Raw genomic sequence first — 26,384 nt, 5'->3', positions numbered from 1 at the left:
GTCATTTGATGTGTGAGATTTTAAAACATATGTTTGAGTGATTAAGTTTAAACTTTACTCAGATTTCAGTTAGTTTTCCTCACAATCTAAACTCAGTTCTATTAAATCTACATCAAATTAAGTGAGCTCAAGTTTAGGCTTTAAATCAGATCCCCACAAAAAGGGATCAAACCAGGACATTAGGATTGGAATCTCATCGAGCTCTGCGGTGAACTTCTCTAAATGAATGTGGCTCTAAGCCTCCATCAGTCACTTATCACCAGATTTAGCATTAGAGTTCTTAAGCCTTTGATCTTTTGTCACCAAAGTCAAATCTAGTGATCAAGTGGATTGTTCATGTGAGTTTGAGGCGTTCATAAATATTTAATGGAAAAGTAACAAAGCAAGACAATTTGAAAACTTGTCTTCTTCTGTAGCTGTCGTCCGAAAAAAGTGATTTTTGGTATTGGCCCGTAAACCTATGTCAATTTAATGAAGCAGAAAAATGTTTATAATTTTATACGTACTTGTAATTGGCTGTAAAGTCTTATTTTACATCATACATATGTCAGCTGGGATAGGCTCCAGCGGCCCCCGTGACCCTGAAAAGGATAAGCGGAAGCGAATGGATGGATGGTCTTATTTTACATTGGATGGAATTGCAGCTACTAGTACACAGATTGGAAAACTGATCAGTTACATTCGTTGGTCACCAAGACCGACTAGCAATCAAAATGCATTTCACTTTGATCTGCCAACAAAATAAAGAGATTTACACGTCCTTACCTGTCCTGTGGGACAGAAACATTTAATGTTTAAATGTATCCAGATTACAGTTTCAGAGCTCTGATGGGCACTCTTCAAATTAGAAATAAACATCAACAAAATCCCAGATTTTCTGCAGCATTAATCTCTTGTCTTGTGTGCAAAGATATTGCATTTAACTGTTATTTTTGTTTTACATTCTTTATACATTTAATCGTCATCATTTGTGAGTAAGTTGCACTCATAGAAGCCGCCTTTTTTCTGCGGAAGAAGAGTCACATGATCCGAGAAATGCTCCTTTTTTTCTTTTTTTTTGTTTATTTATGCGAACACAGATCCGGGGTGTACCGGAAGCAGAAAACCCGACTTATCGGAGAAAGTTGATAACCCTCGTCGCGACAATCGTTATCTCCAGCTGAGGTTTGGGGGTTAACCAGCTAACGCAAAGAAAGCCTGGTTGTACTGAACTCCCGTCGTAGTTTTCCCCTCAGAGAGGGTGAGCTGCTGTTTTCATCATTGCTATCGTAGCAAGCGCAATTTGAATTTGAAAGTTGTGGGTCCACCTTTAGATGGTGCCTGTTTTGTGTGTTTCTGTTTTTTCCTGATCACAGTGGGGTCACAGAAAGCATCTTTACCTGAGCTCACTGTGGTTTCTTTGCTTTAACTGTCTGTCCAGTGTGCTGAAACGCATCACTGGGTGCTGAAATTTACCCGGTGATGCGCTTTGAGCATTTTAGCGGTTTGTTTTGTTCTTTTTTTTTTTTTCTTATAGTGCATTATTTCTTACATGTCACTGCATCTCAGTATAAAACAGAGTTCTTATTCAGTGATATGTGTCTTTGCTCAAGGCTTGAGGACCAGCAGCATATAAGGTCAAATATCTGCATAATTCTTGGCCCCTCTGTGCAAAGGGTTCTGAAATCTGACCCCATGCACTGTGCGTTCATTGCAAACAATATTTCCAGTGGTTGGGGGGAAAAAAGACTGATAAAGCCGTCATGTTGAGATGTCTGCAGTGAAGAGTCTGTTTAATATAAACCTGCAAGCTTGAAAGTCAGGAACTCTTTGTTTTTGAAATAGAAATGTGGTCTCTCTCTCTCTCTGTCACACTGTCCCCAGGAGACACATGTAGTGATTCACTCTTTCCTATTAAACGGAGGAACTGAAACGTCTGTTGGGCCTTCTGCATTCATTTCACAAATCCTCCCGTCATAGCCCTCCTCTGTGGCTCGCCGCTCTGTGTTTTTGTGTGTTTGTGTGTGTGCGTGCAACAAACACAGCATTAGACAAAGGCAACAGTCCACTTTACTTTTCGTTACTCACGTAGCACCAGGAATGGATAAGAAGTCTTGTCCTGAGGGAAAAAAGTTTGACAACTTAGTCCACACGTGTGTGCCCAGCAAGTCACTAATGAGATCTAACCCTGATCCACCAAAAGGTGAGTTTCACTGAATTCTAATCATTTTTTTCTGCCTCTTGGGCACAAGTTTGTTCTCTCAGTGTCCTGCCTCTGTCTTGGAGTATGTCTCAGTTGTGGATTCAGCATGTCTTTACAACTTTATCATGTAGACTTTTATTTTACCTGACTACCTAATACATCAACGTTATCATCTTCTTTTTTCTTGTACAGCCGCTTAGAAAATGAGTGAGCGAGTCAGACTTGAGTTCATCCTTTTTCTTTCTGAAACTTTTCTTACATGTCAGAATGCAAACTGTTTAACTGTTGAGGTAGTCAGCGTGTGGCTGTCCTCCCCCCTCACAGAGCCGCCCCTGACTGTCATGAACCAGCTCAAAGCCATAAACACCACTGTCAAGCCCACCTCGATGGTGGTGCTGAGTCCGACTCTGTGGATTTCTGTGGTCGTGGTCGTGGTGGGGTCCATCTTGGCTTTGACTCTTTGGTTTATCATATACAAGCGACAGACCAGACGCAGCAGCACCTCCGGTAAGGACAACAAGCTTTTGATGGTTTGTGTCACTTAGAGTGTTACGGTTTCTAAGTTTGCCTAACAAGTGAAAGATCCCTGGTTCGATCACAGGAGGAGACACAAATCCCTTTGGGGTAGTGTCAGGAAGGGCATTCGCTGTAAAAATCTACCAAAATCAAACACGCAGACCTCCCCGCTGTGACCACCGCTTGTGAAAAAGGAGGAAGCTGAAAGCAGCTTTTATAGTTGTTTAAATTCCGCTCATTAGACTAAATAGCAAAATATACATCAGATGCTTTTAATACATCTAGTGATCTAGAGAAGTTATAAGAGGTCTTTTCCTAAGATACATATTTTACAAGACAACATGGTTTTTGAAGCTGTGGAGAGAAGTCGGTTTACTTAAAAAGAGGAGATCTGACACGCAGAGCTGACAGTCGGGTGGAGGAAACAGGGCTGCAGAAGGGCAGGTGATGAACTGTGACGTTCAGCACAGTAGAAACTCCACAGTTTCTGTTCTCTTCTTCTCACTTGTCCCAAGGGTCAGTCCCGCTCCCTTACCATCTATTCTGGTTTCAGCACACATCCGCTGGTTGGGCAAGAAAACGCAGGCACCCCCTGCACAACATTGAAAACACATAAACAGACTCTTCCATGCCAGAGTTTGTACAGGGCTGTGAAAAAGTATTTGGCCCCTTCCTTATTTTTTGTGTGTTTTTGCTTGGTTATATTTATATGTTTCAGGTCAACTAACAAATTTTAACATTATTAAATACAAAATGATGTTTTGAAATGATTATTTCCCTTCTTAAGGGGAAAAAGTTATCCAAACCATATGTGAAAAAAGTATTTGTTTGCTCAAAAAATTAAATAGAACCGGTATGACAAAGTGAAGTAGGCTGAAAGATCTCAAACCAGCACAGCATGCCACCATCTAAAAAAACTCTGAGAGACAAAGTCATTGATATCTATTTGTCTCAAAAATGGTTACAGATTCTGTTCAATTTTATTTATCCAGCACCAAATCACAACAAAAGTTGCCTCAAGGCGCTTTATATTGTAAAGTAGACCCTACAATAATAGACGCAGAGAAAACCCCAACAATCATATGACCCCCTATGAGCAAGCACTTTGGTGACAGTGGGAAGGAAAAACTCCTGTTTAACAGGAAGAAACCTCCAGCAGAACCAGACTCAGGGAGGGGCAACAATCTGCCATGACCAATTGGGGAGAGAGAAGGAAGACAGAATAAAAGACATGCTGTGGAAGAGAGCCACGGATTAATGACAAGTATGATTCAATGCAGAGAGGACTATCAACACAACAAAGCAATTTTGAAAACTTTGGAACTCCACTGAACCACGGTGAGAGCCATTATCCACAAATAGAGAAAACGTGGAGCAGTGGTGAACTTTCCCAGGATTGGCTGGCCCACCAAAATTACTCCAAGAGTGCATCCATCACTCATCCAGGAGGTCACAAAATAACCCAGAACAGCATCTAAAGAACTGCAGGCCTCACTTTCCTTAGTTAGGGGAAGTTCATGATTCAACAATAAGAAAGTTACTGGGCAAAAAATGGCATTCAAGGAAGAGTTCCAAGATGAAAACCACTGCTGACCAAAAAGAACAAAAGGACTCGTCTCATATTTGTCAAAAAAACATCTTGATGATCCCCAAAACTTCTGGGAAAATATTCTGTGGACTGATGAGACAAAAAATTATTATTTTTTTAAGATTTGTGTCCCATTATGTCTGGCATTAACGAACGCAGGAGTTCATAAAGACAACATCATAACAACAGTCAATTATGGTGTTGGTAGTGTGACAGTCTGGGGCTGTTGCTGCTTCAGGACATGGATAACTTGCTGTAATCAATGGAACCATAGAATCTGCTGTCTAGCAGTAAATCCTGAAGGACAATGTCCGACCATCAGCTCATGGCCTGAAGCTCAAGTGCACTTGGGTTATGCAGCAGGACAATGATCTGAAACACACCAGCAAGTCCCCTCTGAATGACTCCAGAAATCTAAAATAAATGTTTTGGAGTGGCCTAGTCAAAGTCTGAGCTTAAATCCAATTGAGATCTTTTGGCATTCATGCCTGAAAACCCTCCAGTGTGTCTGAATTAAAACAAGTCTGCAAAGAAGAGTGGGCCAAAATTCCTCCACAGTGATGGGAAAGACTCATTGGCAGTTATCACAAACGCTTCATTGCAGTTGTTGCTGCCAAAGGTGGCACAGCCTGTTATTAGGTTTCTGGGAAATGACTTTTTCATACAGGGCCATGCATGTTTGGATAGATTTTTTCCCTTGATAAATGAATCCATTATAATAACAGCATTTTGTATTTACTCAGGTTTTCTCCGTCAAATACTAAAATGTGTTTGATAATCCGAAATACGCAGCTGTGACAAACATGCAAAAAAACTAAGAAATCAGAAAGGGGTGCAATTACTTTCTCACAGCACTGCATAGCCCGAGGCTGAACATTTGAATGCTACAGATTTACTTTGTGAAAACACAAAACCTGTGAAACTAAAACTGACAGTCTGACAGCCAACAGCAGCTGCTTTTAAAGGCCTCTGTGTCTGATGATGGCCTGAATCAGACACACGAGTTTTTGTGTTTCGTAAATACACCAACATGACTGTGGCCATTTTTTTTCAATCTCCTGGAATGCAGCTCTTATTCAGCCTTAACTTAATTTAAAAAAAGAGGAAAAACAAAGAAAGGGCTGAGGAGAAGCTCAAGTCACTTGGGCATCCTTTGCGTCAGTGAATAATCTGTCGACTCACACCTCTTACCACAGGAAACATGGAATGTAAAAACATTACTGCTTAGCTGCTTTTTGTTGCAGTGCAGTAGTTCAAACATTTTAGTTGCACGCCTACATTTTTCCCAATCTTTACTTTGATAACAGCTCGTGCTGAGCTTTTTTTTTTTTTTTTTAAGTCACAGTAAAGTTTTCTCTAAGAGATGAAAAATTAGGAATTTAGCAAATAGGATGTAAATTAAAAATCATATATGCAAATTAATATTTAATTTAAATTGTCAGGAGGTTCACTGAACAATCAACTAAAAAAAATAGAATTTTGTGGCAATTTTTTTAATGGTACAGCCTTTAAAGGGGCAATATCAAGTATCAAGTATTTATTTATTGTCATTGTCAAAGAACAATGAAATTGCGTTTGGGGCTTCCGTACAACCCGTAAAAAAATATATTCATCCCAGGCCCGCAGTTCTGCCTGTGAGAAGTCCCGCCCACTTTCTGTGCAAACCTTCTGTTTTTGAGGGGCAACCAGTCAGAGGAAGTCCTCTTTTTCATACAGAGGATTTATATACTCATCAACCTCATGACCTCGTTAACTGTTTTGATAGACATTCGTTTAATTATTTTAAAGCATGTTATGAACCTTTAATTTAAAGAAAAACATGATTACCTTTAATATATAAAAAAAGCACCTTATTGATCAATTGAGGAAATAAGGGGGGTATAATGTTGTGAATGGCTGAGGAGTCTTTCAGCGTGAACGTTCAGTGACAGTTTTTCTGTTGTTTGTGTCACAGAGGATGGCATGCCAAGACAGGAACTTCTTCAGAAAGCGCAGCCACCTGCCAAACTGCACCCTCTGCCCTCAGAAAGAAACGGTCAAGCTGAGATATTTCAGAGAGCGGCAGAGGCCCCATCACCCTGCTCTCACGTGCACTCTGGGAGCCAAACAGGCTCAGAGTGGGAGAATGGCTTCACAGCTTGCAGGGACCTCATGATGCGTGGTGGAGCAGAGGTGGGCGGAGACTCGCCTGCATGCAGCACAATGGCGGAGCACAGGATCCCACTTCCTGCCACAGAGCTGGGTGGCACTGCTTTAGTTACAACTAAAACCATGTAAGGCTGCGGGTGTGTGGTCGTACTCTTTAAGCACGCTGTGGGGAAACACATTTGTTTGCTCACTAACATTGTGGCCACACCTCTCCCTTTTGTGGGCAAAAAGCAAGTTCATTAAACCTTAGAGTGAAGACTTGGCTTCAGGTTGGGGTACAGCTTTCATGAGTACTGAGAGGGGTCTCCATGAAATGTGAGGTCGAAGTAATATTCTCTAAAGAGATGAAAACACACCTGTGTTCTTAAAAACGTATATTCACTGCATTTATACTGCACGTTGTACTCAGTATACTGAGATTTCTGTGTTTCTACCATGTTTTTATGGGTTTTTTTAAAAATAAGATTACGATTTTCTACAGCTGTTTTTATTCCTCTGCACTGCTTGTGTGAAAAAAATAGTGTACCAGGTGACTGTATAGTTTGTTGTTTTTGCCGTTGTACAGGAAAAGTACAGGAACTGCTTTAAATCTTGTCGTATTTCAAACATGTTTTAATAAAACAAACTAAAAATCAACACAAATATTTCTGATGCTGTGAAAACGGAAAGGTAGCATCATTACAGTGCAAAATAGTCTTGATGAGTACTGTTTCGATAGAGTTCCACTGTCTTTGAAGCAGAAAAAGATATTTACACGATAAATATATATTTTCTTTATCACGTGTTGCTCAATCAGTGAGCTTCCTGCAGGCAACATTGAGACATAAACAGAAGGATGGCTCAAAGTAAAGAAGAGTGCACTGGGTATCCTCGTCCACGTTATCTGGATCGCTTATGGAGAAACATTTGTATATAAATATGCCGCTCTTTGTGCCACAACAGTAACTACTTAACATCTTTAAAGGATCAGCAAGGCGAGTTGATCTCAAGGCGTTAGGCTGTTGGGGATGAAGAGACGTGCTGCTGCGGCGTTGTCTTTCCAACCGATGAATGAACAAAGCTGTCCAAAGAAACCCAGCAGTCCTGAATCTAACTTGACAAACTTGTACAAAGTCTACGTCTTGTGCTGAAAGCTCTTCTATGATCACAGGTAGGTGCTCGGGTTCTCAGTGACAGCTAGGTGGAAGTACTCTGGCAGGCTGTCGCTCTGCGCGCTGCTGTTGGTCTCCCTCCGGCGGATTTTGGTGGACAGGGTCTTCCTCTTTTTGAAGCTGTCCCCTCCACGCTTCTCCAGACTTAACACGATCATCTCTGCCAGATCCTTCTGAAGCGACTGGAAGTTCTCCCTGAGACAGTAACATTGTTTTAGATTATTGTGTAATGATGTAAAACTAAAATTAGGTATCAGGCAGATTCTGAAAAACAATGTGGAAGGTAAAATATAAATTGAAAACCAAATGCTAGCCTACAATATATTTTATCTAATATTCAATCTGTCTAAAAGAAAACTACATTAAAAGGGGGAAACTGCTCTTTATGAACTCAGTGTGCATAACATCGGACAAGCTTTGAACCATCCCTTAGATCCATAGGTTTTTTGGATTGTGCCACAATTATGTAATTTTTTCAGATCAAATATTTTAAATGTGACTGAAGTGCAGACTTGCAGCTTTAAAACAAGGGGTTTAACAAAAACTATTGCATTACAAAGGCTCAAAAGTCATTGGACAGCTGACTGACAAGCTAGTTATTTCACTACCTACAAGCAGACGAATGATGAAAAATGTTTTCAACAATTTGGAGCCTTCTTTGTGATATTTTTTCTTTCATAATATGAAAAATACTTTCAGTGAGTGCCAGGTCTGAACTTCAGGCTGACCAGTTTGACTCTTTTACTGTAACATGTCCACAGGGTAGTCTGGTATTGTCTCGCTAAAACAAGCAAGGCTGGAAAAGCAGTTATCTGAGTGGCAGCATGTATCACGCCAACATCCGCATAATTCATCCTCATGTAGTAACTTTTTAAAAAATGTAGTTAATTAGTCTATCAATTAACAAATGAAGCACTTTAAAGTAGGTGGTAATCTAATAATATAAAGAACATACATTATTTATTAAATCATAATACTGTTTACGTATTGTGTTCAGGGTATACCACAGTCCAGAGTTCTTCAACAGTTTGTGTAAAAAATCTTTATTGATAGGACTTTACTCACGCGCTCGGTGGCGTCGGCAGGTTGTAACTTCCCCCGGTCACGCCTGTTAACCAGTATGTCATCATTTTTCCTTTACCCTGTGGGTGAAGTGCAGACAAACAGAAACACTCACACACACTCGTGACCTCAGTTTGTGTGGTATGGCATTTAAAGTAAATATCTACATGTGTTAAAAAGCCCAACACCACCCAGCTCACCTTCAGATACGTCTCTCCTCGTTTTTCATACTCAAACTTGCAGTCCGTCCTCTGCAGGATGTTGATGGTAGACTGGCTGACATGAATTCTCAGAGCTGGAAAGATGATGTGAAAAGCAGCCATCGGACTCTGTGCTTGCATCTGCCCTCCCTTTGTGCCAATTCAAGCTAAGCGCCTAAGCTGCCAGTGTTGTGAGTGTGTAAAATGTGTGTGGTTGTCTTACGCAGGCCTGTGGACTCCATCCGTGAAGCCGTGTTAACCGTATCTCCAAAGAGACAGTAGCGAGGCATCTTCTTCCCCACCACTCCTGCTGCACATGGTCCTGGACACAATTACATAACAAGATTCAATTTATGCTTCCTTTAAAAAAAATGTATTTAGTTTTTTATTAGCATATAATTAACATTAACCTACACGTATATTATTTGGCCACTAGATGTCAGCAGCTCCATGACAGACAAAGGAAAACCGAGTTTGAGGGCTACACACAGAGAGGTCTAAACTTAATGGTTTATAGAATTTTTAGGAGAACATAAACAAACATGAAATTATGCTTCAAACTGATATTTCCACTAATGCACCCCCATACCATCAGAGATAGATAATTATGAACTGAGTGCTTGCTGCTGAACAGCTGGACGATACCTACCCTCTTTAATCTGGAGGATGTGGCACATCCATGTTTGCAAAAAAAAAAAAAAAAAGAAAGAATTTTTGGATTCATCTGACTACAAAATACTTTTTCACTTTGTCTCAGTCCATGTTAAATGAGTTTTGGCTTAGCATAGACAGAAATGTTCCTGCATCATGTTGACGTTTGGCTTCCTTTTTACATGATAGAGTTTGTATTTGTAGATGGCACGGTCGGCTGTGCTCACAGACAATGATTTTTGGAAGTGTTGCTGAGCCCATGCAGTGACAGAATCATGTCTGTGTTTAGTGCAGCGCTGCCTGAGAGTCCGAAGATCACAAGTATCTTTGTATTGATTTTCAGTCTTGGCCCTTGCACAGAGAGATTACTGCAGATATCTCAATCTGTGATCATGTTATCTAGTGTAGAGATGATCAGTTTGTCAAAGTCTGGCTTTATGAAGTTTGTAGATCATTGAACTCTGTCTTTATTTAGATTTTACACAGCATCCCAACTTTTGCGAAATTCGGATGAGACCATAGTAAAATCATTGTGAATCTCTGGTACCTGAATGTACACCAATACGGATCCATAGAGGAATCCCAGGCAGGTGCTCCAGCTCAAACGTCCCCACAAATGATAGGATGTCCAGGGCCATGTGGGCAATGTCCAATGCATGCCTGTTGCCGTTACGTTTGGGCAAACCGGATGCAACCATGTAAGCATCTCCTATTGTTTCAACCTATGAGACAATGGAAATGTAACTTATCTATAAAATCTTTGTCTTTATTCAAAAAGAAAATATTTATGTCTAACCCTAAGCACTTTCTTAGAAATTATAGATTAATGCTTAAAGAAATTGTGACCTCCTTGATAGTAGAGGCCTGGGTTTCTGTTATCCTGCTAAGCTACCTTGTAGACATCATGGTGATCAAGAATGCTGTCAAAGTTCTTGTAGATTTCGTTGAGCATATCGACCACCTCCATGGGGGTGCTGTAGTAGCAGAGGGTGGTGAATCCCACAATATCACTGAAATAGATGGTGACCTCCTCAAACAGCTCTGGCTCCACACTCCCCGTTTCCTTCAGGGAACGCACCACTGGGCTATGGAGACGCAGAGAGAGTGGAAAATGTGATTACTGTCAGATATATTAATGTTACATGACTACAACATGTAAACATCCAAATACAGCATGATGGGGGTTTTCAGCCTCTACACGCAGTAAATGCTGGAGTGTAAATTCTGCGCTTAGTCATGACCAGAGATGGGTAATCTGATTACTTTTTTCAAGTAACGAGTAAAGTAAGGGATTACTATTGCAAAAACGGTAATTAGATTACAGTTACTTTCCCGTAGGAACGCTGCGTTACTGCGTTACTAAAACCGTGATTTTTTGCGAGAATGTCTCATGACAGTGACGTAAGCGAGTGCGACGTTCGTGACAACAGCTGTGTGCAGATCAACAGTGGATCATATATCGAGTACGGGAGAGAGTATGAGCGTGCAGCGTTTAAAGCGTGGAAGTACTGACCTTATTTTGAGTTTGATTCCATAAAAAGTGACAAAAACATTAGCGTCCATTAGCATTGTGCGTGGGAAGAAAACTTCTTTTTACAGCGAAAAAAAACCCCTAAACAAGTGACATAATGGGAAATTCACAGAGAAACTCGCGGATTCTTCAACTGATCGCGGCGGCACGCCTGCACCAGGGTAAACCTCCGCCTACCCCACTCCTGCTTTACTGAAGAAAATAGAGCAACAGGACCGCTACTCTTTGACTTTATTTATTTTCTGCTGTGTTTTACTTGCATCTATTTGAAAGAGTGAGTGTAAACACAAAAAATATTTTATTTTATGTGCTGGAATGTGCAGAAAATAGGTTTAAATGTTTAAACTAATTTATTCAAGTCAGAGAATGGTGCATATAATTAAATTTTTGCTTGATGCATAAAGTTAAAAGATTAAAACTGCTAAAACAAGTTTAAAAAAAAGAGACTTTTCCATTTGATTACATTTTGTATGATGGATTATGCAGAAAAAGTAGAATTGGGCTGAAAGATCTATCGCTTTATCACCTATTCAGGTTGTAAATCGTGTTTTTAAAAAGTAACTAAGTAACTAAGTAATTAATTACTTTTGAAAAAGTAATCAGTAAAGTAACAGGATTACTTTTTTGGGGAAGTAATCAGTAATTAGTTACTGATTACTTTTTTCAAGTAACTTGACCAACACTGGTCATGACTATGCGGTTATAAGGCTGCGTCAGATAGAATGCCCAGAAGAGACGGCGGTCATTACTTCAACAGTAAATGCACAAGTGTACAATCAAATTCATGATTAGATTTGTGATGGCAAAGTCACTTTGAGGATGATAATCCATCTTGTTACAGCGCAACGAATGCTAAATCTTTTCTTGCTGAAAGGCAATCAAAGGAAAAGGTCTGTATCTCTATCCAAATAAAAATTAATGAACAACAAAAAATGGACAACAACAAGCCTCCTCCCTACAAAGCTGACCTAGCAACTTATTTCTGACCTCAAAATGTTGGAAGCAGTTTGATGGACAATATGATTTTTCAATAGTAAACCCCAGGCCTGATATAATTCTGACCATTATAAAAGCTGGATGCTGTGCAACAAAGTATTAAGTGTTTTTAATACTTCTTAATTTTTTTTTCTTCTGCAAAAACAAATAAAAGAATGAAGTGTGGAGATTCTATAGATTTTGCCAGGTATTGTATTACAAAATACTCCAATTACCAATCACTGATTATGATTGAAAATTTGTTATAATTATATTATGTTTATATGATGTACACTTTTATTGATCCCCGTGGGGAAATTCTTCTCTGCATTTAACCCATTCACTCAGTGAAGCAGTAGGCAGCCACCAGGGAGCAGCATGTGGGGGTGGTACCTTGCTCAAGGGTACCTCAGGGTAGCCGTTCAGGGGATTCGAACCCCTGACCTTCCGATCATGGGGCAACCGCTTTACCTACTGAGCTATCCCTGCCCCATGTGTTATATTTGATAACATTATTAATATCAGTATTCATAAATAGTGTAAATCTGCATAACCTATGTCCCTAAACAGGTGGATATTTAGAGGGGTTTGTTTTTTTAAACAAAACCACTGCCTGCTGCTGCTAAACCTGCTTATTTATACATGTGTGGTGTGCAACACTATAATCAGCACAACATATACAGAAACACTGTAAGGAGGAGGAGAATGCAGACTTGAAAGTTCCTGCCTCTGAGTCAGCTGAGTGTAAAAACCCACCCAGGAAGAAGCATAAAGTTGAGGCGATCCGCTCTGTCCCTCTCAGCTTTGTACAAAGCCGTTCTCTCCTCCACGAGCTTCTCCAAAGTCCTGGAGTACATCTGCAGACGACGGATCAGGTTGTCCATGTACGTCTCTGTGGCTTGGTTATGGAGGTTACTGCATCAGATCAAAAATGTTTTATATCACCATATCAGCTGTTACTGCTACTTACTGCTCTTCATTTAAGAGAATATGACAGAAAGACGTATTTTTGAGGAAAACCTCCTCACTTGGGTCTTTGAGGTGAGGTGTTTGGCAGTTAGTTCGGAATGTGTCAAGTTATAAAAATGAATCGAAGCCACACCGAAGAAACACACAATGGGAATCTACCTGAAAATATTTCCAAGCGTTAACTCGATTCTTTTAAAATCTGGCCTCCGTTCTGGGTCTTCTTCCCAGCAATTCTTTATCAGTGTGTACAGCTGTATAGACACAGAGATACACACAAAACACGCATAAAAAACACAAGAAAAAAAAGAAGAGGAAAGTGTTTTTTATATACTTCATTTAGTTGAATGGATCCATAAAACTTTATAAACTCTATAAGAATCAGGGTGTGTTGCTGTAACAGCTCCTTTGCGTTTGAAAGGCTTTTTTTTTACCTCAATCTCTCTGTCTGACACACCCTCAAAGTTCAGGTCAGGTCTGAAGACATTGTGCCCGATAGGATGCTGCAATCTGTAGATCTTCTCTGTGGGTTTGCACAGCGGTCAGTTAAACAAGATAAGTATGGGGCACATGTTACTCTGTGACCTCTGTGTTTCACAGTGTGCCGAATTTTGCATCTTGTATGTGTAAAATGGTCTTTAAATCAACGAAAACCGATTGACAAAGACAGACACATTTTTTTCAGTTCTGCTGTTTATGGCAGTATAATGGTGGCCTACCTCTAACATCAGTGCAGTACTCTGTGTAGAAAGGGGCTTGTCTCATAACAATCTCATGGGCAATGATGGCGTAGCTGTAGACATCGCCTTTTGGAGACACCCCAAATTTACGAAGATGCTCCGGGGCAGTCCACAAATCTGATTGGACAGAAAACCAGCAACATCAGTTTATCATCAGTTACTTTCACCAATCAGAATCACACCTTTCAATGTCAGACACATTTTTCAAATATATTAATTCTATGTTTAAATCTGCAGCTACCCTAACCCTGAACATAAGTTCAGCATTTACAAAGTCAGCCCCCTTCATCTGACTTCCCCTTGTAGCCAGTGCTCATCTTAGCCTGGCTTATTAGAATGTTCGTCAGACATATCTTCCTCTGCTGTCTTGCAGTACTTTGAACAAAAAATAAGAAGACTTATCTGAAATTACACGTAACCCAGTGAGCTGCTGCTGGAGCAAAGAAAAAGGTTAGCTAGTCTTTGACAGCCAAGCCACAGGCGGTGCAATATTTCCTCAGCCTGACAGAAACAGATAGTGACTCTCTATTGGAGATCCTTACTGTGTGTCTCTATGGGAGCTTTGTACAGGGACCTCCAGCTGCCCCTGAAGCCTATTACTGGTACAGTAGACAAAGCAACACCTCTGACTATTCATAGTTGATGTGTTTGAAAAGATAATAATAGTGATCCTTCAGCAATGATGGAAAGTCAGGCAAAGAGATTAACTGTTTACCTGCAGAATGAGTCCTGAATACATCTAACAGGACAAACAATCCTGACTTTATCCAGCAGCCTCTACAGAAGTTACTGAGACCTCACCCCAGTTTCCTGAGCCAGCCTGGCTGCATTTTCTGCTTCCCTGCAGACCTCAGACCCGCCACTGCTGTTACAAGGTACCCCTGAACACTAACAGAGCCGAGCATCCTGGGTCGTGGAGTAGAAGCTCCTCGGCAGTGTTACTGTTACAACCCTTACAAATGAGAGCAATCTCTTTTGTTTTTTAAAACAATTGTCCAAGTGTGGAGAATCCACTGGTGAAAAAAAGTCTATGTCTGGCTGGTCAAGGAGAACTTTAAAATAGCATCTATGCTACTCTGTGAAGTAACATGGACGGCATTTAAAACCAAGGTGATTGCTGTTTATGATAGAGATGCTGCTGCTATGTGCATTTTTTTTGTGTGTCTCGGGAGGTTCTACAGCAATACAATAGTGTCACGTTGTTCTTCAGTTAAAAATTCTGTATTCTGATTTCATAAGTAGCCTATTTAACTCCTGAGAGTACTTTAAAATAACTCTCTGAATTAAAAGCAGCTTTTTTTCCCCAGTTTATACCTTTTATAATAACTGTTGTGTGTTTTGTGCCAGTTTGCTGCCAGAAAACTAATTTGTTTTTCCTTCCCAGTCTTTTTTCCTCACACTGACTTCAGAAGTCAGAGAAAAACTAACAAGAAAAGCTTGTCATGATTTAGTCATGCATTGCAGTCGCCGTAAGGTAATGTCGGAGGCCAAACCAGTCATATCGTTGCTTAAGTTAAGCTAATGTTTATATTTGATTAACATAAATCCTGGACAGTTTATGAGGGGAGGATTATTATTCAAGGAAGTCGGAATACCAGGAGCAAACCCATGCAATCAGAGGGAGAAGAGGCAAACCCTGCACAGAATGGCCACAGCCAACAGGGAGGTTGGCTGATGCTGTGATGTGACGGTGCTAACCACCACATCACTGTGCTCACCTGACCACAGACATGTCATCCCAAGCTCAACCAACAGGTAAAGCAAGAGCAAGACAACAATGACCATTAGAGAGCCGTCAGTCTAACCCATGCTGGCAACCCTCATTAGAGAAGGATGATACAACCCAAGCATATAAAACACAATCAACCCAGTTAAACTCTCTAAGTCAAGAAATTATATGATTAAATTAAAATCAAGAAATACACTCCAAAAGCTTCAAACACTCAAAACTCTCACACAAACACTCAGAACAAGATTCTAACTCAGCAGGAGCTTTTAGAAGAAAACGATGGTCTCAGAGCTTAGATCAATACTCAGCCACACTGATAACATTTTTTTAAAGCTTACCTTTTCCTGTATTTAGCATGGTGTTGCAGCCAAAGTCAGTGATCTTGACCACCATACGGTTGTCGACAACACAGTTGGAGGACTTGAGGCGGCCGTGGACTGCAATATTGCTTGAGTGGAGATATGACATGCCCTATCGAATATATACAGCAGAGCAGTGGTTATTATTTGCTTTTTCAACAATTTTTTATCATGTGTTCTGGTTGTTTTTTCTCTTAAGAAAATCCTGAAATTATATGTTGCTGAAACAAAATATGTGCTGGAGGTGCTTTAAATGTGGTATTTAAAAACAAACCAGTTACCCAAAAGAAAACAGGCAAAATAAAACTAAAAGAAAGCATTTAATAAATCACATATTCAGAAAGGCAACTTAAAGAAACAATACCTTTGCTATGTCATACATGACTGATATTTTAAACTCCATATCCATGAATGTTTCATCTGGGTAAGAGATCCTGTCACTGAGAATGTACTGGGGGGGAAAAGAACATGAGCAAATTCAGGTTTTAGCATTTTTGGAAACTGAAGCAAGTCTGTGTGTGAGAGAGTCTGAATCATATGCATTCATACACACTGTAAGTGTTCTTTAAACACTGTGTGTCCATAACTTATCAACAAGTGAACATCAAAGTCACTGTGAACTATGCGTGCCGCTGAGCACTGAAAAGTCAAATCAGCATAGAGTCAAAAATTGTGTTTTTCTGCATGCAGTGTGCACATGTGGTCTTTAAACTGTTGCCATTGGAAACAGTAACTTTTCATTGCAGTCAGCGCAAGTGCTAAACAAAGGTTTTGAATGATAACACAATATCTATTAAGTTATTGCTAAGTTTGACCATTATATTATATTAATAAAAGTGTTATTGAAATGTGATCATCTGCACCACAATGACAACATACACTCACTGGCCACTTCACCAGGTTTGACTGCTTGTTAATGCAAATACTGAATCAGCTAATCACATGGCCGCTACTCAGCGTGCAGATTTGGTGAAGAAGACCTGCTGAAGTTAAAACTGAGAATCGGAATAGGAAAGAAAAGTGATTTGTTGATACTCGAGGAGAATGACCAGACTGTTTCAAGCTAACAGGAATGCAGCAATAACTCAAACAACCACTCATTACAACCAAGATATCTCTGAATGCACAACATTTTAAATCGGGATGTAGATGGCCTACAGCAGACACAAAGCTCAAATCATCTCAAATTGGTTCTTTGAACTTTGTAATCAAACGGCCTCCACATCACCAAATCTCAATCCAGTCGAGCACCGTTGGGAACAGCAGGTGTAACTAATGAAGTGGCTGGTGAGTGTATTTCTGTGCTCATGGGTGTTTGTTTTTTTTATTGTTATACAGATTAGAAAACAATCTAAACGATAAGATAAACTGATTTACGAACAGAAATCCCAGCAGCAGGACCTGATATGAAGGTAGAAACAGTGTGTGAACGTTGCTCTGCTCTTACCCTGAGGGAGCCCCTCTGACACAGCTCAAACACACCGTACACACCATATTCAAACTTCACTGTGCCATAAAATTTGGTCAGATTGTAGTAGTCAATGCGCAGCAGCTGGAACATGAAGACAGTGGCAGGGAGAGTTTTTTTTTTTTTTTATGTACTTTTATTAACCTCTAAGATAAAACGCAGAGTTATCTTACAGTGTTGAGCTCAATCCTCTGGTCCTCGGTGAAGTCTCCCTCTGTGGTTTTCAGCTCTTTCATGATTACAGGCTGGAGAACACAGAGAAAAGGACATGATCATTTCCCTTTGAATCTTTTTAAAATCAGATATCAATTTTTTGGATTGCTGATACCTTCTTGTCGTAGCGGCCTCGCTGCCTGAAGTATATACTGTCCTTCCTCTTATCTTCATCAATCTGTTTCATAAACACACACATATACATTCTTATCTTGAACTGCTATAGATCTGAAAGCTTTTTGATCGTCAATGGTAAAAACCTTGAGCTTTACATACATTTTAGGACAGGTTTTATTTTCAATAAGATAGCTGCAGATGTATGGCCCTGTTCTAACACAAGAATCACTGAGCAAACAGGTCCAAAACAGAGCAGGCATCCATGACTTAACATTCACCTTCCTTCTAGGTGTATCATGTTCAACATGGGCTGCAAAGCAGCTTGCAGAGGCATTAAGATCATCTGTTATCACCTGGGATTGTGTGACTCTTGGACATCAGTTTCACTTTTTATTGAACTTTAACAATTTAGCACATACTCTGACATTTTCATGTAGTCATATCTTATTTATCTTATTTAATGCATATCAAAAAAAAAAGCTTTATTGTGTCATAGAGCTGCATTTTTTCAGCAGTCAGGGAATAAAATCTGGAGTTAAAGTTTGCTGATGAGAGCATTTACCTTCAGAGACACTTCCTTCTCATCCAGAGGGCCAATCAGGTGAGGTTCAATGTGAGACCATTTCTTCTGTAGACAGCGTTCTTTCCTGTTCTGCCTGTCAGTAAAAAAATATTTTTAAAAAGCATGCAGTAAATGATCGTATATGTTTACTGCATAATAAGATGTTGTTGCTCCAGGTTGAAAAACACAAGGCAGTATTTGCCACAGAGCTGTTACCCTGTCCTCCTTTACCTAAATAAGGCAAATACTGCCTCATTTTTTCAGCTCAGCTCTAGTGATGCACTTGTGCTAAAATGTAACATGCAGCTCTTCTACCACAACTGGGAAATGAATCTGCAGTTTACCTGTAGAAGATAAGAGCGACTCCCGTCACCACCACAACGCTGAGACTCAGAACAATCACAATGATTTCCTGCATGTCAAACTCTGAAAGCAGACATGCATGAATAGAGTAGAAGATTCAGAGCTTTGCCTTGAATAAAGCATTAAATCATTCTGTAAATTATTCTGCAAAAAGTTCATGTGTGTTTTACCATCCGGCATCTTTGGCTCGTCAGGAGGCAGCTTGTTTCCTGCCCACAGCAGAGTGGGGTTTTGGGTGTAATTGATGGTTTTATTTAGTGATGTATCAAACAATAGCAGAGTTTTATACTACAGAGGAAGAGAGAGAGGGAAAATGTAAGGAAAAAAAACAGCTATTCACTTTTAAAGCAGCAGTGTTAACTGATTAATAAACAAAGGTTTCACCTTGGCAGTGTTAGCTGATGTGTAAATGATTGAGAAGTTAACATCTCTGTCCCCACATTCATCAAGCACATAGTGTCCTCCCATACCTGCTTGCACACACAATCATATAAACAAGACAATAAAACATTTTTGCATTATGCTTTTCCAAAAAGTTTCATTTAAAAAAAATGCTTTGACTCAATGTTACCTAAAAATTTGACATGAAAAACTGCAAATAATTATTTCATTATCAATAAATTCTGTTTATATCCTTTATTAACTGTTAGGTAATTGCAGCTATACAACATGAGAAATCTGCATTTCTGAAAGTCAAAGTTGATCTTTTGAAGCTTTGTTTTTTCTTTTTTACACAATAACTACAAAACATAGAGATTCTATATACTCCAATCAAAATTATTGCCAGCTGAACGGATTAACAGATAAATCACACACAAATTACAAAAAGCACTACTCGAAAAATTAAAGTAATGATTAGGGTGGCAAGAACTGCTGCTCCTGGAGTGGCCACTGGAGGTTGTCTCCTAAAGTGACTCAATCCTTATAGACTCCCATGTTTAAAAGCCCAAAAACTACTCATCCATTTGTATTTTGTTAAAACGTAAAGTTCAGGATGTGGCTGCTTTGACTGCTGACGACGGTAACACTTTCATAAATGGAAACTTGATTTATTGTATACATGCATAAAATAATACACCTGAAACTTAAATTGTTCTATGAATGTTCAAAGAGGGATTCTTCCTGGCCCTACCTTTCACAATAAAACATGTGACTGCTGTAAATAAAATTGATTGGTAGAGGCAGGGTACACATAACTCATAGAGACAGACAACCATTCACACCTATGGGCAGTTTAGAGTTACCAATTAACCTAACCCCTCACATGACTACATGTCTTCGGACTGTGGGCGGAAGCCAGAGTGCCCGTAGAGAACCCACGCAAACAGAAAGACCCCGCCCTGATGGTTGAATTGAACTCAGGACCTTCTTGCTGTGAGGGAACAGTGCTCACCACCGTGCCACTGTCCTGCCCTGATAGATTCCTAATGTTATATATAACAAACAACAGTTATGTGAATTAAACAATTGAAAAGCTGTTTATTTGTGACTGCAGTAATGACAGAAAGCGTAGAACAAATCAAACCTCCATGTAGAAATCAAGAGGTGACAATCACTTCTGGCTACAAAAAAAAGAAGCCATTTTCCAAAACCCCTGACATGCAGGCTTCATAAAACTGAGCCCAGAAGCAGGTGACCTTATGGTGACTCATCCATCTTTTATATACAGTCTGTGGCATCCCATTATTGCTGTAGTCGGTACAGAAAAATAAATCATAATGGAATCGTATTCATACCTGTACCTTTTAACCATAAAGAAAAATCCAGAAGACCGACTGACCCTTTTACTTGGGTACAAGTAAGAGGGCAGGATAAGAGTTAGCCAGAAAACAATAAAAGTTACCATAAAACAAAAGATCAAGGGCTGTAAATACTCACTTTGATCTCATACTCTGTATCTTGGAGGACAATCTCCACATTACAGTGAGCTGAACTGCAGTAAATATTAACTTGAAGAAAAAACAAGCAATGAAAATCTCTTTATCCTTTCAAAGTCATCTGAAGTCATCTTCAGGTATGATTGGTTTTGTTGTATGATAGCATCCAAAACCTCAACACAGAGCAGCAGAATTTAAAAAAGAGACGGCGGTTGTGTTTTAATGTGAAAGCCATCTTTGTTCCTCAGCTGCAGTCAAACTTTGATCTAAGCAACATCAATCTTGTGGGCATAAAATAAAAGAATGTTTAACTCATCCTTCTTATTTCAGCTACTTGAATAGGCATGGTGTCCTCCCGGATACTGCTTATCACAGTCCTCCGGCATTCTGCCTCCAGCTGTGTTATCTCTGGTCATACGCACCATAAAATGAGATGTTTCCAAATGGGTTGTCACCCAGAGATCCATTGTCGGTCCCGTTGTATTTTTGTATGCTGAGCATCCTCTCTCTGAGTGCTTTACCAAACAGCAGAGTCCCATCATGATATCCAGCCACATAATCATTTATCTGCACGAAAGAATGGACGATAAAAGACCGAGCAGTTACTTCATGTGGTCTTCTTTCTGAGCTTGAGGTGCGACTCACCGTTTCATTGAATGAAGAGCCAGAGGTGTAGTTTCTCTGCGGCAGAGTGACCACTAAGACACTTTCCATACCCGCAGAAGATGTGGTGTTTAAATAATAATCAGGGCTGAATGAAGGAAAATAGTTTCTTAGTATTAAGATTTCTTGATTCCCACTTAATAAAAACATTGTGGTAGCAGTGCATGTGTGAAACAATAAATTCATGTCCAGGCTTACTTGTACACATCTATGAGAATAAACAGGAAGTCTTTGGGAATCTGGCCCACCAGCTCCTTTACTGAAACCATCTCATCAGTGTTCCCACATAAGATTAAAACTGAAAGAAATAAATCAGTTTTACAGTAAGCAAGAAGGAAAATTCTTCAGCTGTGTTTGTGCACTTCTTCAGTCAGACTACTGGTTATTCAGCTCTTTCAGTCTTGACTACTGCTACGGCTTAAATAATCAACTTACAATGAAATCCCCAGAGGACCAAGGCATTTTCTGCTTTATTAAAAAAAACTATAAATTCTCAAAAACAGACAAAAATATATATATATTCACTGTTGCTGTGTCTTTTCGGAGACTGGAACAATTTTTTCAGGCCCTCCTCTCCATGAATTGTCTCTGTGTTTGTGCCCAGCATAAACTTGTTAGTAGCTGCCGTCAGTGCGTTGATATACCTGTGGCAAAGCAATGAAACAAATCAAAAAGCTGGTTTATGCTGGAGTACAAATGAAACAACAGATCTTATCCATAATCACTTGAGTTTGGCTCACCAGAAGCAGTCCTCAGATGCATTGTTGGTTTTCTTATAGACGTAGAATCGGCTCCACGGCTCCTGCTTGAATGGCAGAGTTTCATTCATAAAGTGAAGGAAAAAGTCACAGATCTTTCGTGCTGGAGGCAGAATTCGGGTTAGTTTAGGCTTGTAGTCACAAGAGAGGCCAAAACTTCCAGCAGAGATGATGGGAATGGTTAAACGCAGACCAATGTTTTCACTGGAGAAAAACAAACGGGCAAAAATTAAAAACTCATGAATTAAAAAATCTCATGAAAGTAAAAGAAAAAGATCCATACTTACTCTACTAACTGATAGGTGGCATATGTGCAGGAAGGCCCCAGCATGACACATCCAACTTCACCATTAGCCTGAAGAAAGTTACAACTGCATTAAGGAAAATGAACTTCAGAGCAGTTGCTTCACAGTCTAGTACTTGCATTTAGTCTTTTTGCTTCAATTCCTCCTAGCTCTGTAATTTTGCAATATTTCCCCAAATCCATTTCATTAGTCCCCAGTAAAATTGGACAAATCTGTTGCTCTTGACTGTGCTGGAGGAAGCAGTGTCAGCTGTTTGGCCTAATGTCAGCTGCACTGACTGAGTTCACTATGCGGCATGCTTTGTCTACATTGCACTGTGCTTCTATTTAGCCTGGTGTTTGTGGTGATACTTGTATCTTGACATTCCACTAATTTATAAGTATCATAACTTCTATATCACCAAACCCTCTGGTAAACTTCCTCTTTAGCTCAGCTGCCTCTGTGACCGATGCACACAGTTACCTTCCAGTTTAAACCAAACAAAGTTCATAATTTAACCTCTTGCAAGTGATGGCAGTATCATCTTCACATAATCAATGAGTCTGTGGCATCAAGCACAAGTCATCAAGTCATCCTGCCCCCAACACCACTCAGAAAAATATTTCAGTATTTCTCTGATCTCTTTCACTTCTGCCCCCTTCCTCTCAAATCTCTGCTCGGCTGACACTGGACACTTGTCAGATAATATCTCCAAGCTGCAGACCTTATATACTGACTATTGTTTACCTGAGGTCTATACTGTATGACTTTTTGGTACACAAAATGGGCAAAAGTATTGGGTCATGCTGTCTGCCTTTACAATCACTGATGAAAGAGTGGGTTGTTCTAAAGAGCTTGCTGAATTCAGACGTGCCACTGTAATAGGATGCCATCATTGCAAGAAGTCAGTTCATAAATTTCTTCCCTCCTAGATCCTCTATGATCAGATGTAAGTGTTTTTATTGCAAAGTGGAAGCATTTAGCAAAAGAGTTCCCAATCCCTTCTGGCATTAACATCAGCATAAAAACTGTCCACCGGGAGCTTCATGGCACCTTCTCTAGATGTAACATGTAGATGTCCCATTACTTTTGTTCATATATGAGGAAAGGTTATTTTATAAATCAAATATAAATATTACTATTATTATTATTTGAATTATGATGAATAACAGTGGTGACATTTATGGAAAAAGTCTACAGAGAGCTGAGGTCATCACTGATTTCTTTGTTTTCTACTGATGATGTTTTAGAAATAATATTTTCATGCATCCCCAAGAAATGAAAATGTCCATTCACGATGTTAAGTTCATGTTTACAACTAGAACTGTCCTGCTGTGTGTAATGATGCCAGTTACAAGCCAATTTAAGCATAACAACCTCAAACCATCAGTAGTCGCAGAACTGCAAAAACCCCTCAGACCTATTTACAAGATCTAAAACAAAGGCTTTAAAAAAACTCAGGGGCTTTAGGAACAAGAAAATCACATCAGAAAGTGTTATGTCTGATTGTGCCCACTATGTTTAAGCAAGTAACCACACTTACGTTTAGTTTCTTGAGTATTGTCAACCCCTCGCACGTGCTGCTCCCGCAGCCCTGCCGCTTGTACAAGTTGGTGTTGAACCCATTGAAGTTAGCAGTCAAAGTGAAGTCTAAACCTTGAGTCATGGAAAGAAATTGATAAGAGTTATGAATGTCGGAAAACAATGAGATTAGATTAGTCTGACACTGGCAAAAATAGGTCTAATGGTTGAATTTGCATCAGAAGCAGGAAGAACAATAACATTTTTTTTTAAAGGGTCCCTTAATAACAGATACAGCAGATATGTTTAAATAACATATCTAAACATAACATATTTAAATCTCTAAATTAGTTTCATTTGTATCATATCTGTCAATATGTTTTTCCCCTACAGAATAAAATGCTAAAAATTACTTAAAATAGCATCATAACAAATGCTTTTGTCCACCAGAGCAGCTCTGGCTCCGCTGTTAACAGCACAGCCAAGGTTGTGTGTGACGGAGTACAGGATCAGAGTCGAATGGTGTTACGGGTAGCTATTAAACATTCCTGAGAACCGTGAGTCATCTTTTGTCCTTCTGTTGGCATTGACTGCAGAAATCTTGCATCAGTCCTTTTAGTAATAAAACGAGCAACCTTGAACTATTTAACAACAGCGAAAGTGACATATGATTTGGTACATAAACCACAAGTTAATGATGTATTTAACTTTTTCGTGGTAAACACGCACAAGCAGTAAAACACTGGTCAAACATCAGTGAGGCAGATTCCTGGAAGAATGATTCAAATACACAGAACACTTTTAAAAGCTACTTTAATGGTTTCCTTGCAGGACCCGACTATTACCTTGTACACACAGTAAAAGGACCTAGAAAGAGGTATCTTTTATATCCATCTGCAGGCAGCTTGAGAAAAATGTATTTATATGTTATATCTTTTTAACCTATGATAAATACAATTTCATGTGAAAATAAGATAATAGTCATACATAAATGTCATACTTTTAGACTAGGCAAACAAAAACCAAGCAGTCCAGTTTTTTAATTTTTAATTTTTAAGCTAAGTGTGAAAGTTGACAGTAAAGTATGTTTTGTGTAGGTTAATGCATTCGCAGAGAGACTTTTAAGATACTGCTGTATATATTGATACCCTTCTTGTTGTTCTTCGAGCCTGATGTGTTTTGTTTTGTGTGTTTTTTCTGTAGGGTATCTATCTGTCCATACCATACTTATCGTTCTCCTGCTTGTCAGCTAGAATAGCTTGTTCCACGGCCGCCTTCACAAGTGGCATGCTCCATTCATAAGTGTTGTCCTCCAGAAGTACAATATTCATGTAGTAAGAATGGTTTGAATTCAAACAGTCATCAATCATGTCACTGGCGACCATGGCGAGCGTAAGTACGCCCAGGTAAAGTAAACTGGACATCCTGATCACTGAGACTTTCATTTTTGCCTCTGAATTTTTGGCTCTAGTATAGATGTCAAAAATAGAGACCTCTGCTCAGGTAAACAGGATGCTGGAAGCATGACATATCTTCCCCAGTGATGACAAAAGTTCAAAAACAGAAGTCAGCACATCTCTGCAGTAACCAAAAAGAAGTCGCTCTCCTGATCCAATGCGAAGAATCCAGGTAAGAGAAGTTTTGTGTAAGATCCGGCCCCCAAAACTTTCAGTAAATTCAGAATATCGAGATTGAAGACCAAAAAGAAAAGAAATAACAGCTGTTATGTTCCTCTTGGTAAAGACCGAGTTCTTTAATCGTCCACCTTAGTACAGGCTGGTCTCCTTTTGTTAATGAACAACTGCAGGGAGAGAGAGGGAGGGCAGGGCAGGAAAAACTCACACACTCTACCTGGAATGACACCTTACTTTAAAAAGTGACCAGGATTATAATTTACCCTGTTTATAAACACCAAGTTTAGACCTGCCTCCCTATTACCATCTAAAAAAAAGTTTATTTCCTTGTTTTTAGCGATGATCCCGTCAAGTGTGAGAACAAATGTCAGATTTTTAACAACAGCACATTAAATCTGGCTCCTGGAAACAGAACACAACAGTACACAGTGGCACCACTTAAACACCTGTTTTGCCTTTTTTCTAACCGCTTTGTTTCCTGCACTGTAGACGTCTTTACGCAGAGGTGGGGGAGAAGCTTTAATGCTGAGGGGGTCAAAGCTCACAGGAGGCCATAAAAGCGAAGGCTTGTGTGGAGCGGATAAATATTGCCGACCATAAAAGCCAGGTCGATTAAGCCTGTAAAATTCTTTGCAAAATGCTCATAAAACCTGTGCCACTGCATTTTCCGAAGAAAAAAACATTTAAATCCTCAGAGGTGCTGTTCAATGTTTTAAGTAATTTTTGAAATCCTCAGCTAAGTACCTTCTAACTAAGATAATCTGTATTTAAAACACTATTAGTGTATAGCTTATAAATCGTGTAATTACGACCCAATTAAGACAGTATTAATTATTATCACAAGCATCACATAAAAACCTATTTATCACATCAGGATAAAGGTCAAGAGCAAAGTCATAATAACCTGATAAATGCACTGATTTGGTATTTTCTGCTTCCAACTAACTAAAACTTTCTCCACCACAGAGTTTAAAAACCATTAAATATGAATTCACTTTAGCCAGTTATCCGACTTTTTGATTAAACGGCGAAATCTTTGACTTTCAGTGAAATGTATTATTGAATAGAATATGTGTTGTCATGATTATCTTTTCATCACAGCTTTGCCATTTTGAGCAAACTGACA

General features: G+C 39.5%; 2 protein-coding genes across 2 annotated transcripts; one reads left to right on the top strand and one right to left on the bottom strand.

The window, feature by feature from the left end:
- The first annotated feature begins 3 nt into the window (after nt 1-3).
- On the top strand, nt 4-7,070 carry LOC120717777 (tumor necrosis factor receptor superfamily member 17-like). Its single transcript, XM_040006004.1, has 4 exons — nt 4-1,240; nt 2,072-2,182; nt 2,507-2,689; nt 6,241-7,070. The coding sequence occupies exons 2-4, from the start codon at nt 2,080-2,082 to the stop codon at nt 6,561-6,563; spliced, it is 609 nt and encodes a 202-aa protein (XP_039861938.1). The 5' UTR covers nt 4-1,240; nt 2,072-2,079; the 3' UTR covers nt 6,564-7,070.
- A 114-nt stretch (nt 7,071-7,184) lies between these two features.
- gucy2ca (guanylate cyclase 2Ca) lies at nt 7,185-25,782 on the bottom strand. Its single transcript, XM_040005997.1, has 27 exons — nt 24,847-25,782; nt 23,647-23,759; nt 22,107-22,174; nt 21,802-22,023; nt 21,587-21,705; nt 21,260-21,359; nt 21,044-21,149; nt 20,821-20,965; nt 18,906-18,991; nt 18,692-18,809; nt 18,503-18,584; nt 18,159-18,252; nt 17,595-17,657; nt 17,440-17,511; nt 17,246-17,350; nt 16,163-16,249; nt 15,778-15,910; nt 13,690-13,827; nt 13,405-13,493; nt 13,133-13,224; nt 12,761-12,919; nt 10,391-10,583; nt 10,046-10,220; nt 9,071-9,169; nt 8,848-8,942; nt 8,651-8,727; nt 7,185-7,780 (listed from the first exon to the last, which is right to left on the bottom strand). The coding sequence occupies exons 1-27, from the start codon at nt 25,067-25,069 to the stop codon at nt 7,579-7,581; spliced, it is 3,255 nt and encodes a 1,084-aa protein (XP_039861931.1). The 5' UTR covers nt 25,070-25,782; the 3' UTR covers nt 7,185-7,578.
- Nucleotides 25,783-26,384: the final 602 nt, after the last annotated feature.

Source organism: Simochromis diagramma, unplaced genomic scaffold (genome assembly GCF_900408965.1).
Source record: "Simochromis diagramma unplaced genomic scaffold, fSimDia1.1 OVJJ01000510.1, whole genome shotgun sequence".
In the NCBI taxonomy this organism is placed as follows: domain Eukaryota; kingdom Metazoa; phylum Chordata; class Actinopteri; order Cichliformes; family Cichlidae; genus Simochromis; species Simochromis diagramma.
This window is presented reverse-complemented; position numbering and strand designations above follow the sequence as displayed.

Excerpts from the sequence above, each read along its gene's own strand:
- LOC120717777 (XM_040006004.1), top strand. The coding sequence starts at position 2,080 with ATGGATAAGAAGTCTTGTCCTGAGGGAAAAAAGTTTGACAACTTAGTC. Across the intron at positions 2,183-2,506 it reads TAACCCTGATCCACCAAAAG|AGCCGCCCCTGACTGTCATG; the intron begins GTGAGTTTCACT and ends CCCCCCTCACAG. Across the intron at positions 2,690-6,240 it reads CAGACGCAGCAGCACCTCCG|AGGATGGCATGCCAAGACAG; the intron begins GTAAGGACAACA and ends TTTGTGTCACAG.
- gucy2ca (XM_040005997.1), bottom strand. The coding sequence starts at position 25,069 with ATGAAAGTCTCAGTGATCAGGATGTCCAGTTTACTTTACCTGGGCGTA. Across the intron at positions 18,253-18,502 it reads GTCGCTCTTATCTTCTACAG|GCAGAACAGGAAAGAACGCT; the intron begins GTAAACTGCAGA and ends TTTTACTGACAG. Across the intron at positions 15,911-16,162 it reads TCATGTATGACATAGCAAAG|GGCATGTCATATCTCCACTC; the intron begins GTATTGTTTCTT and ends TATATTCGATAG.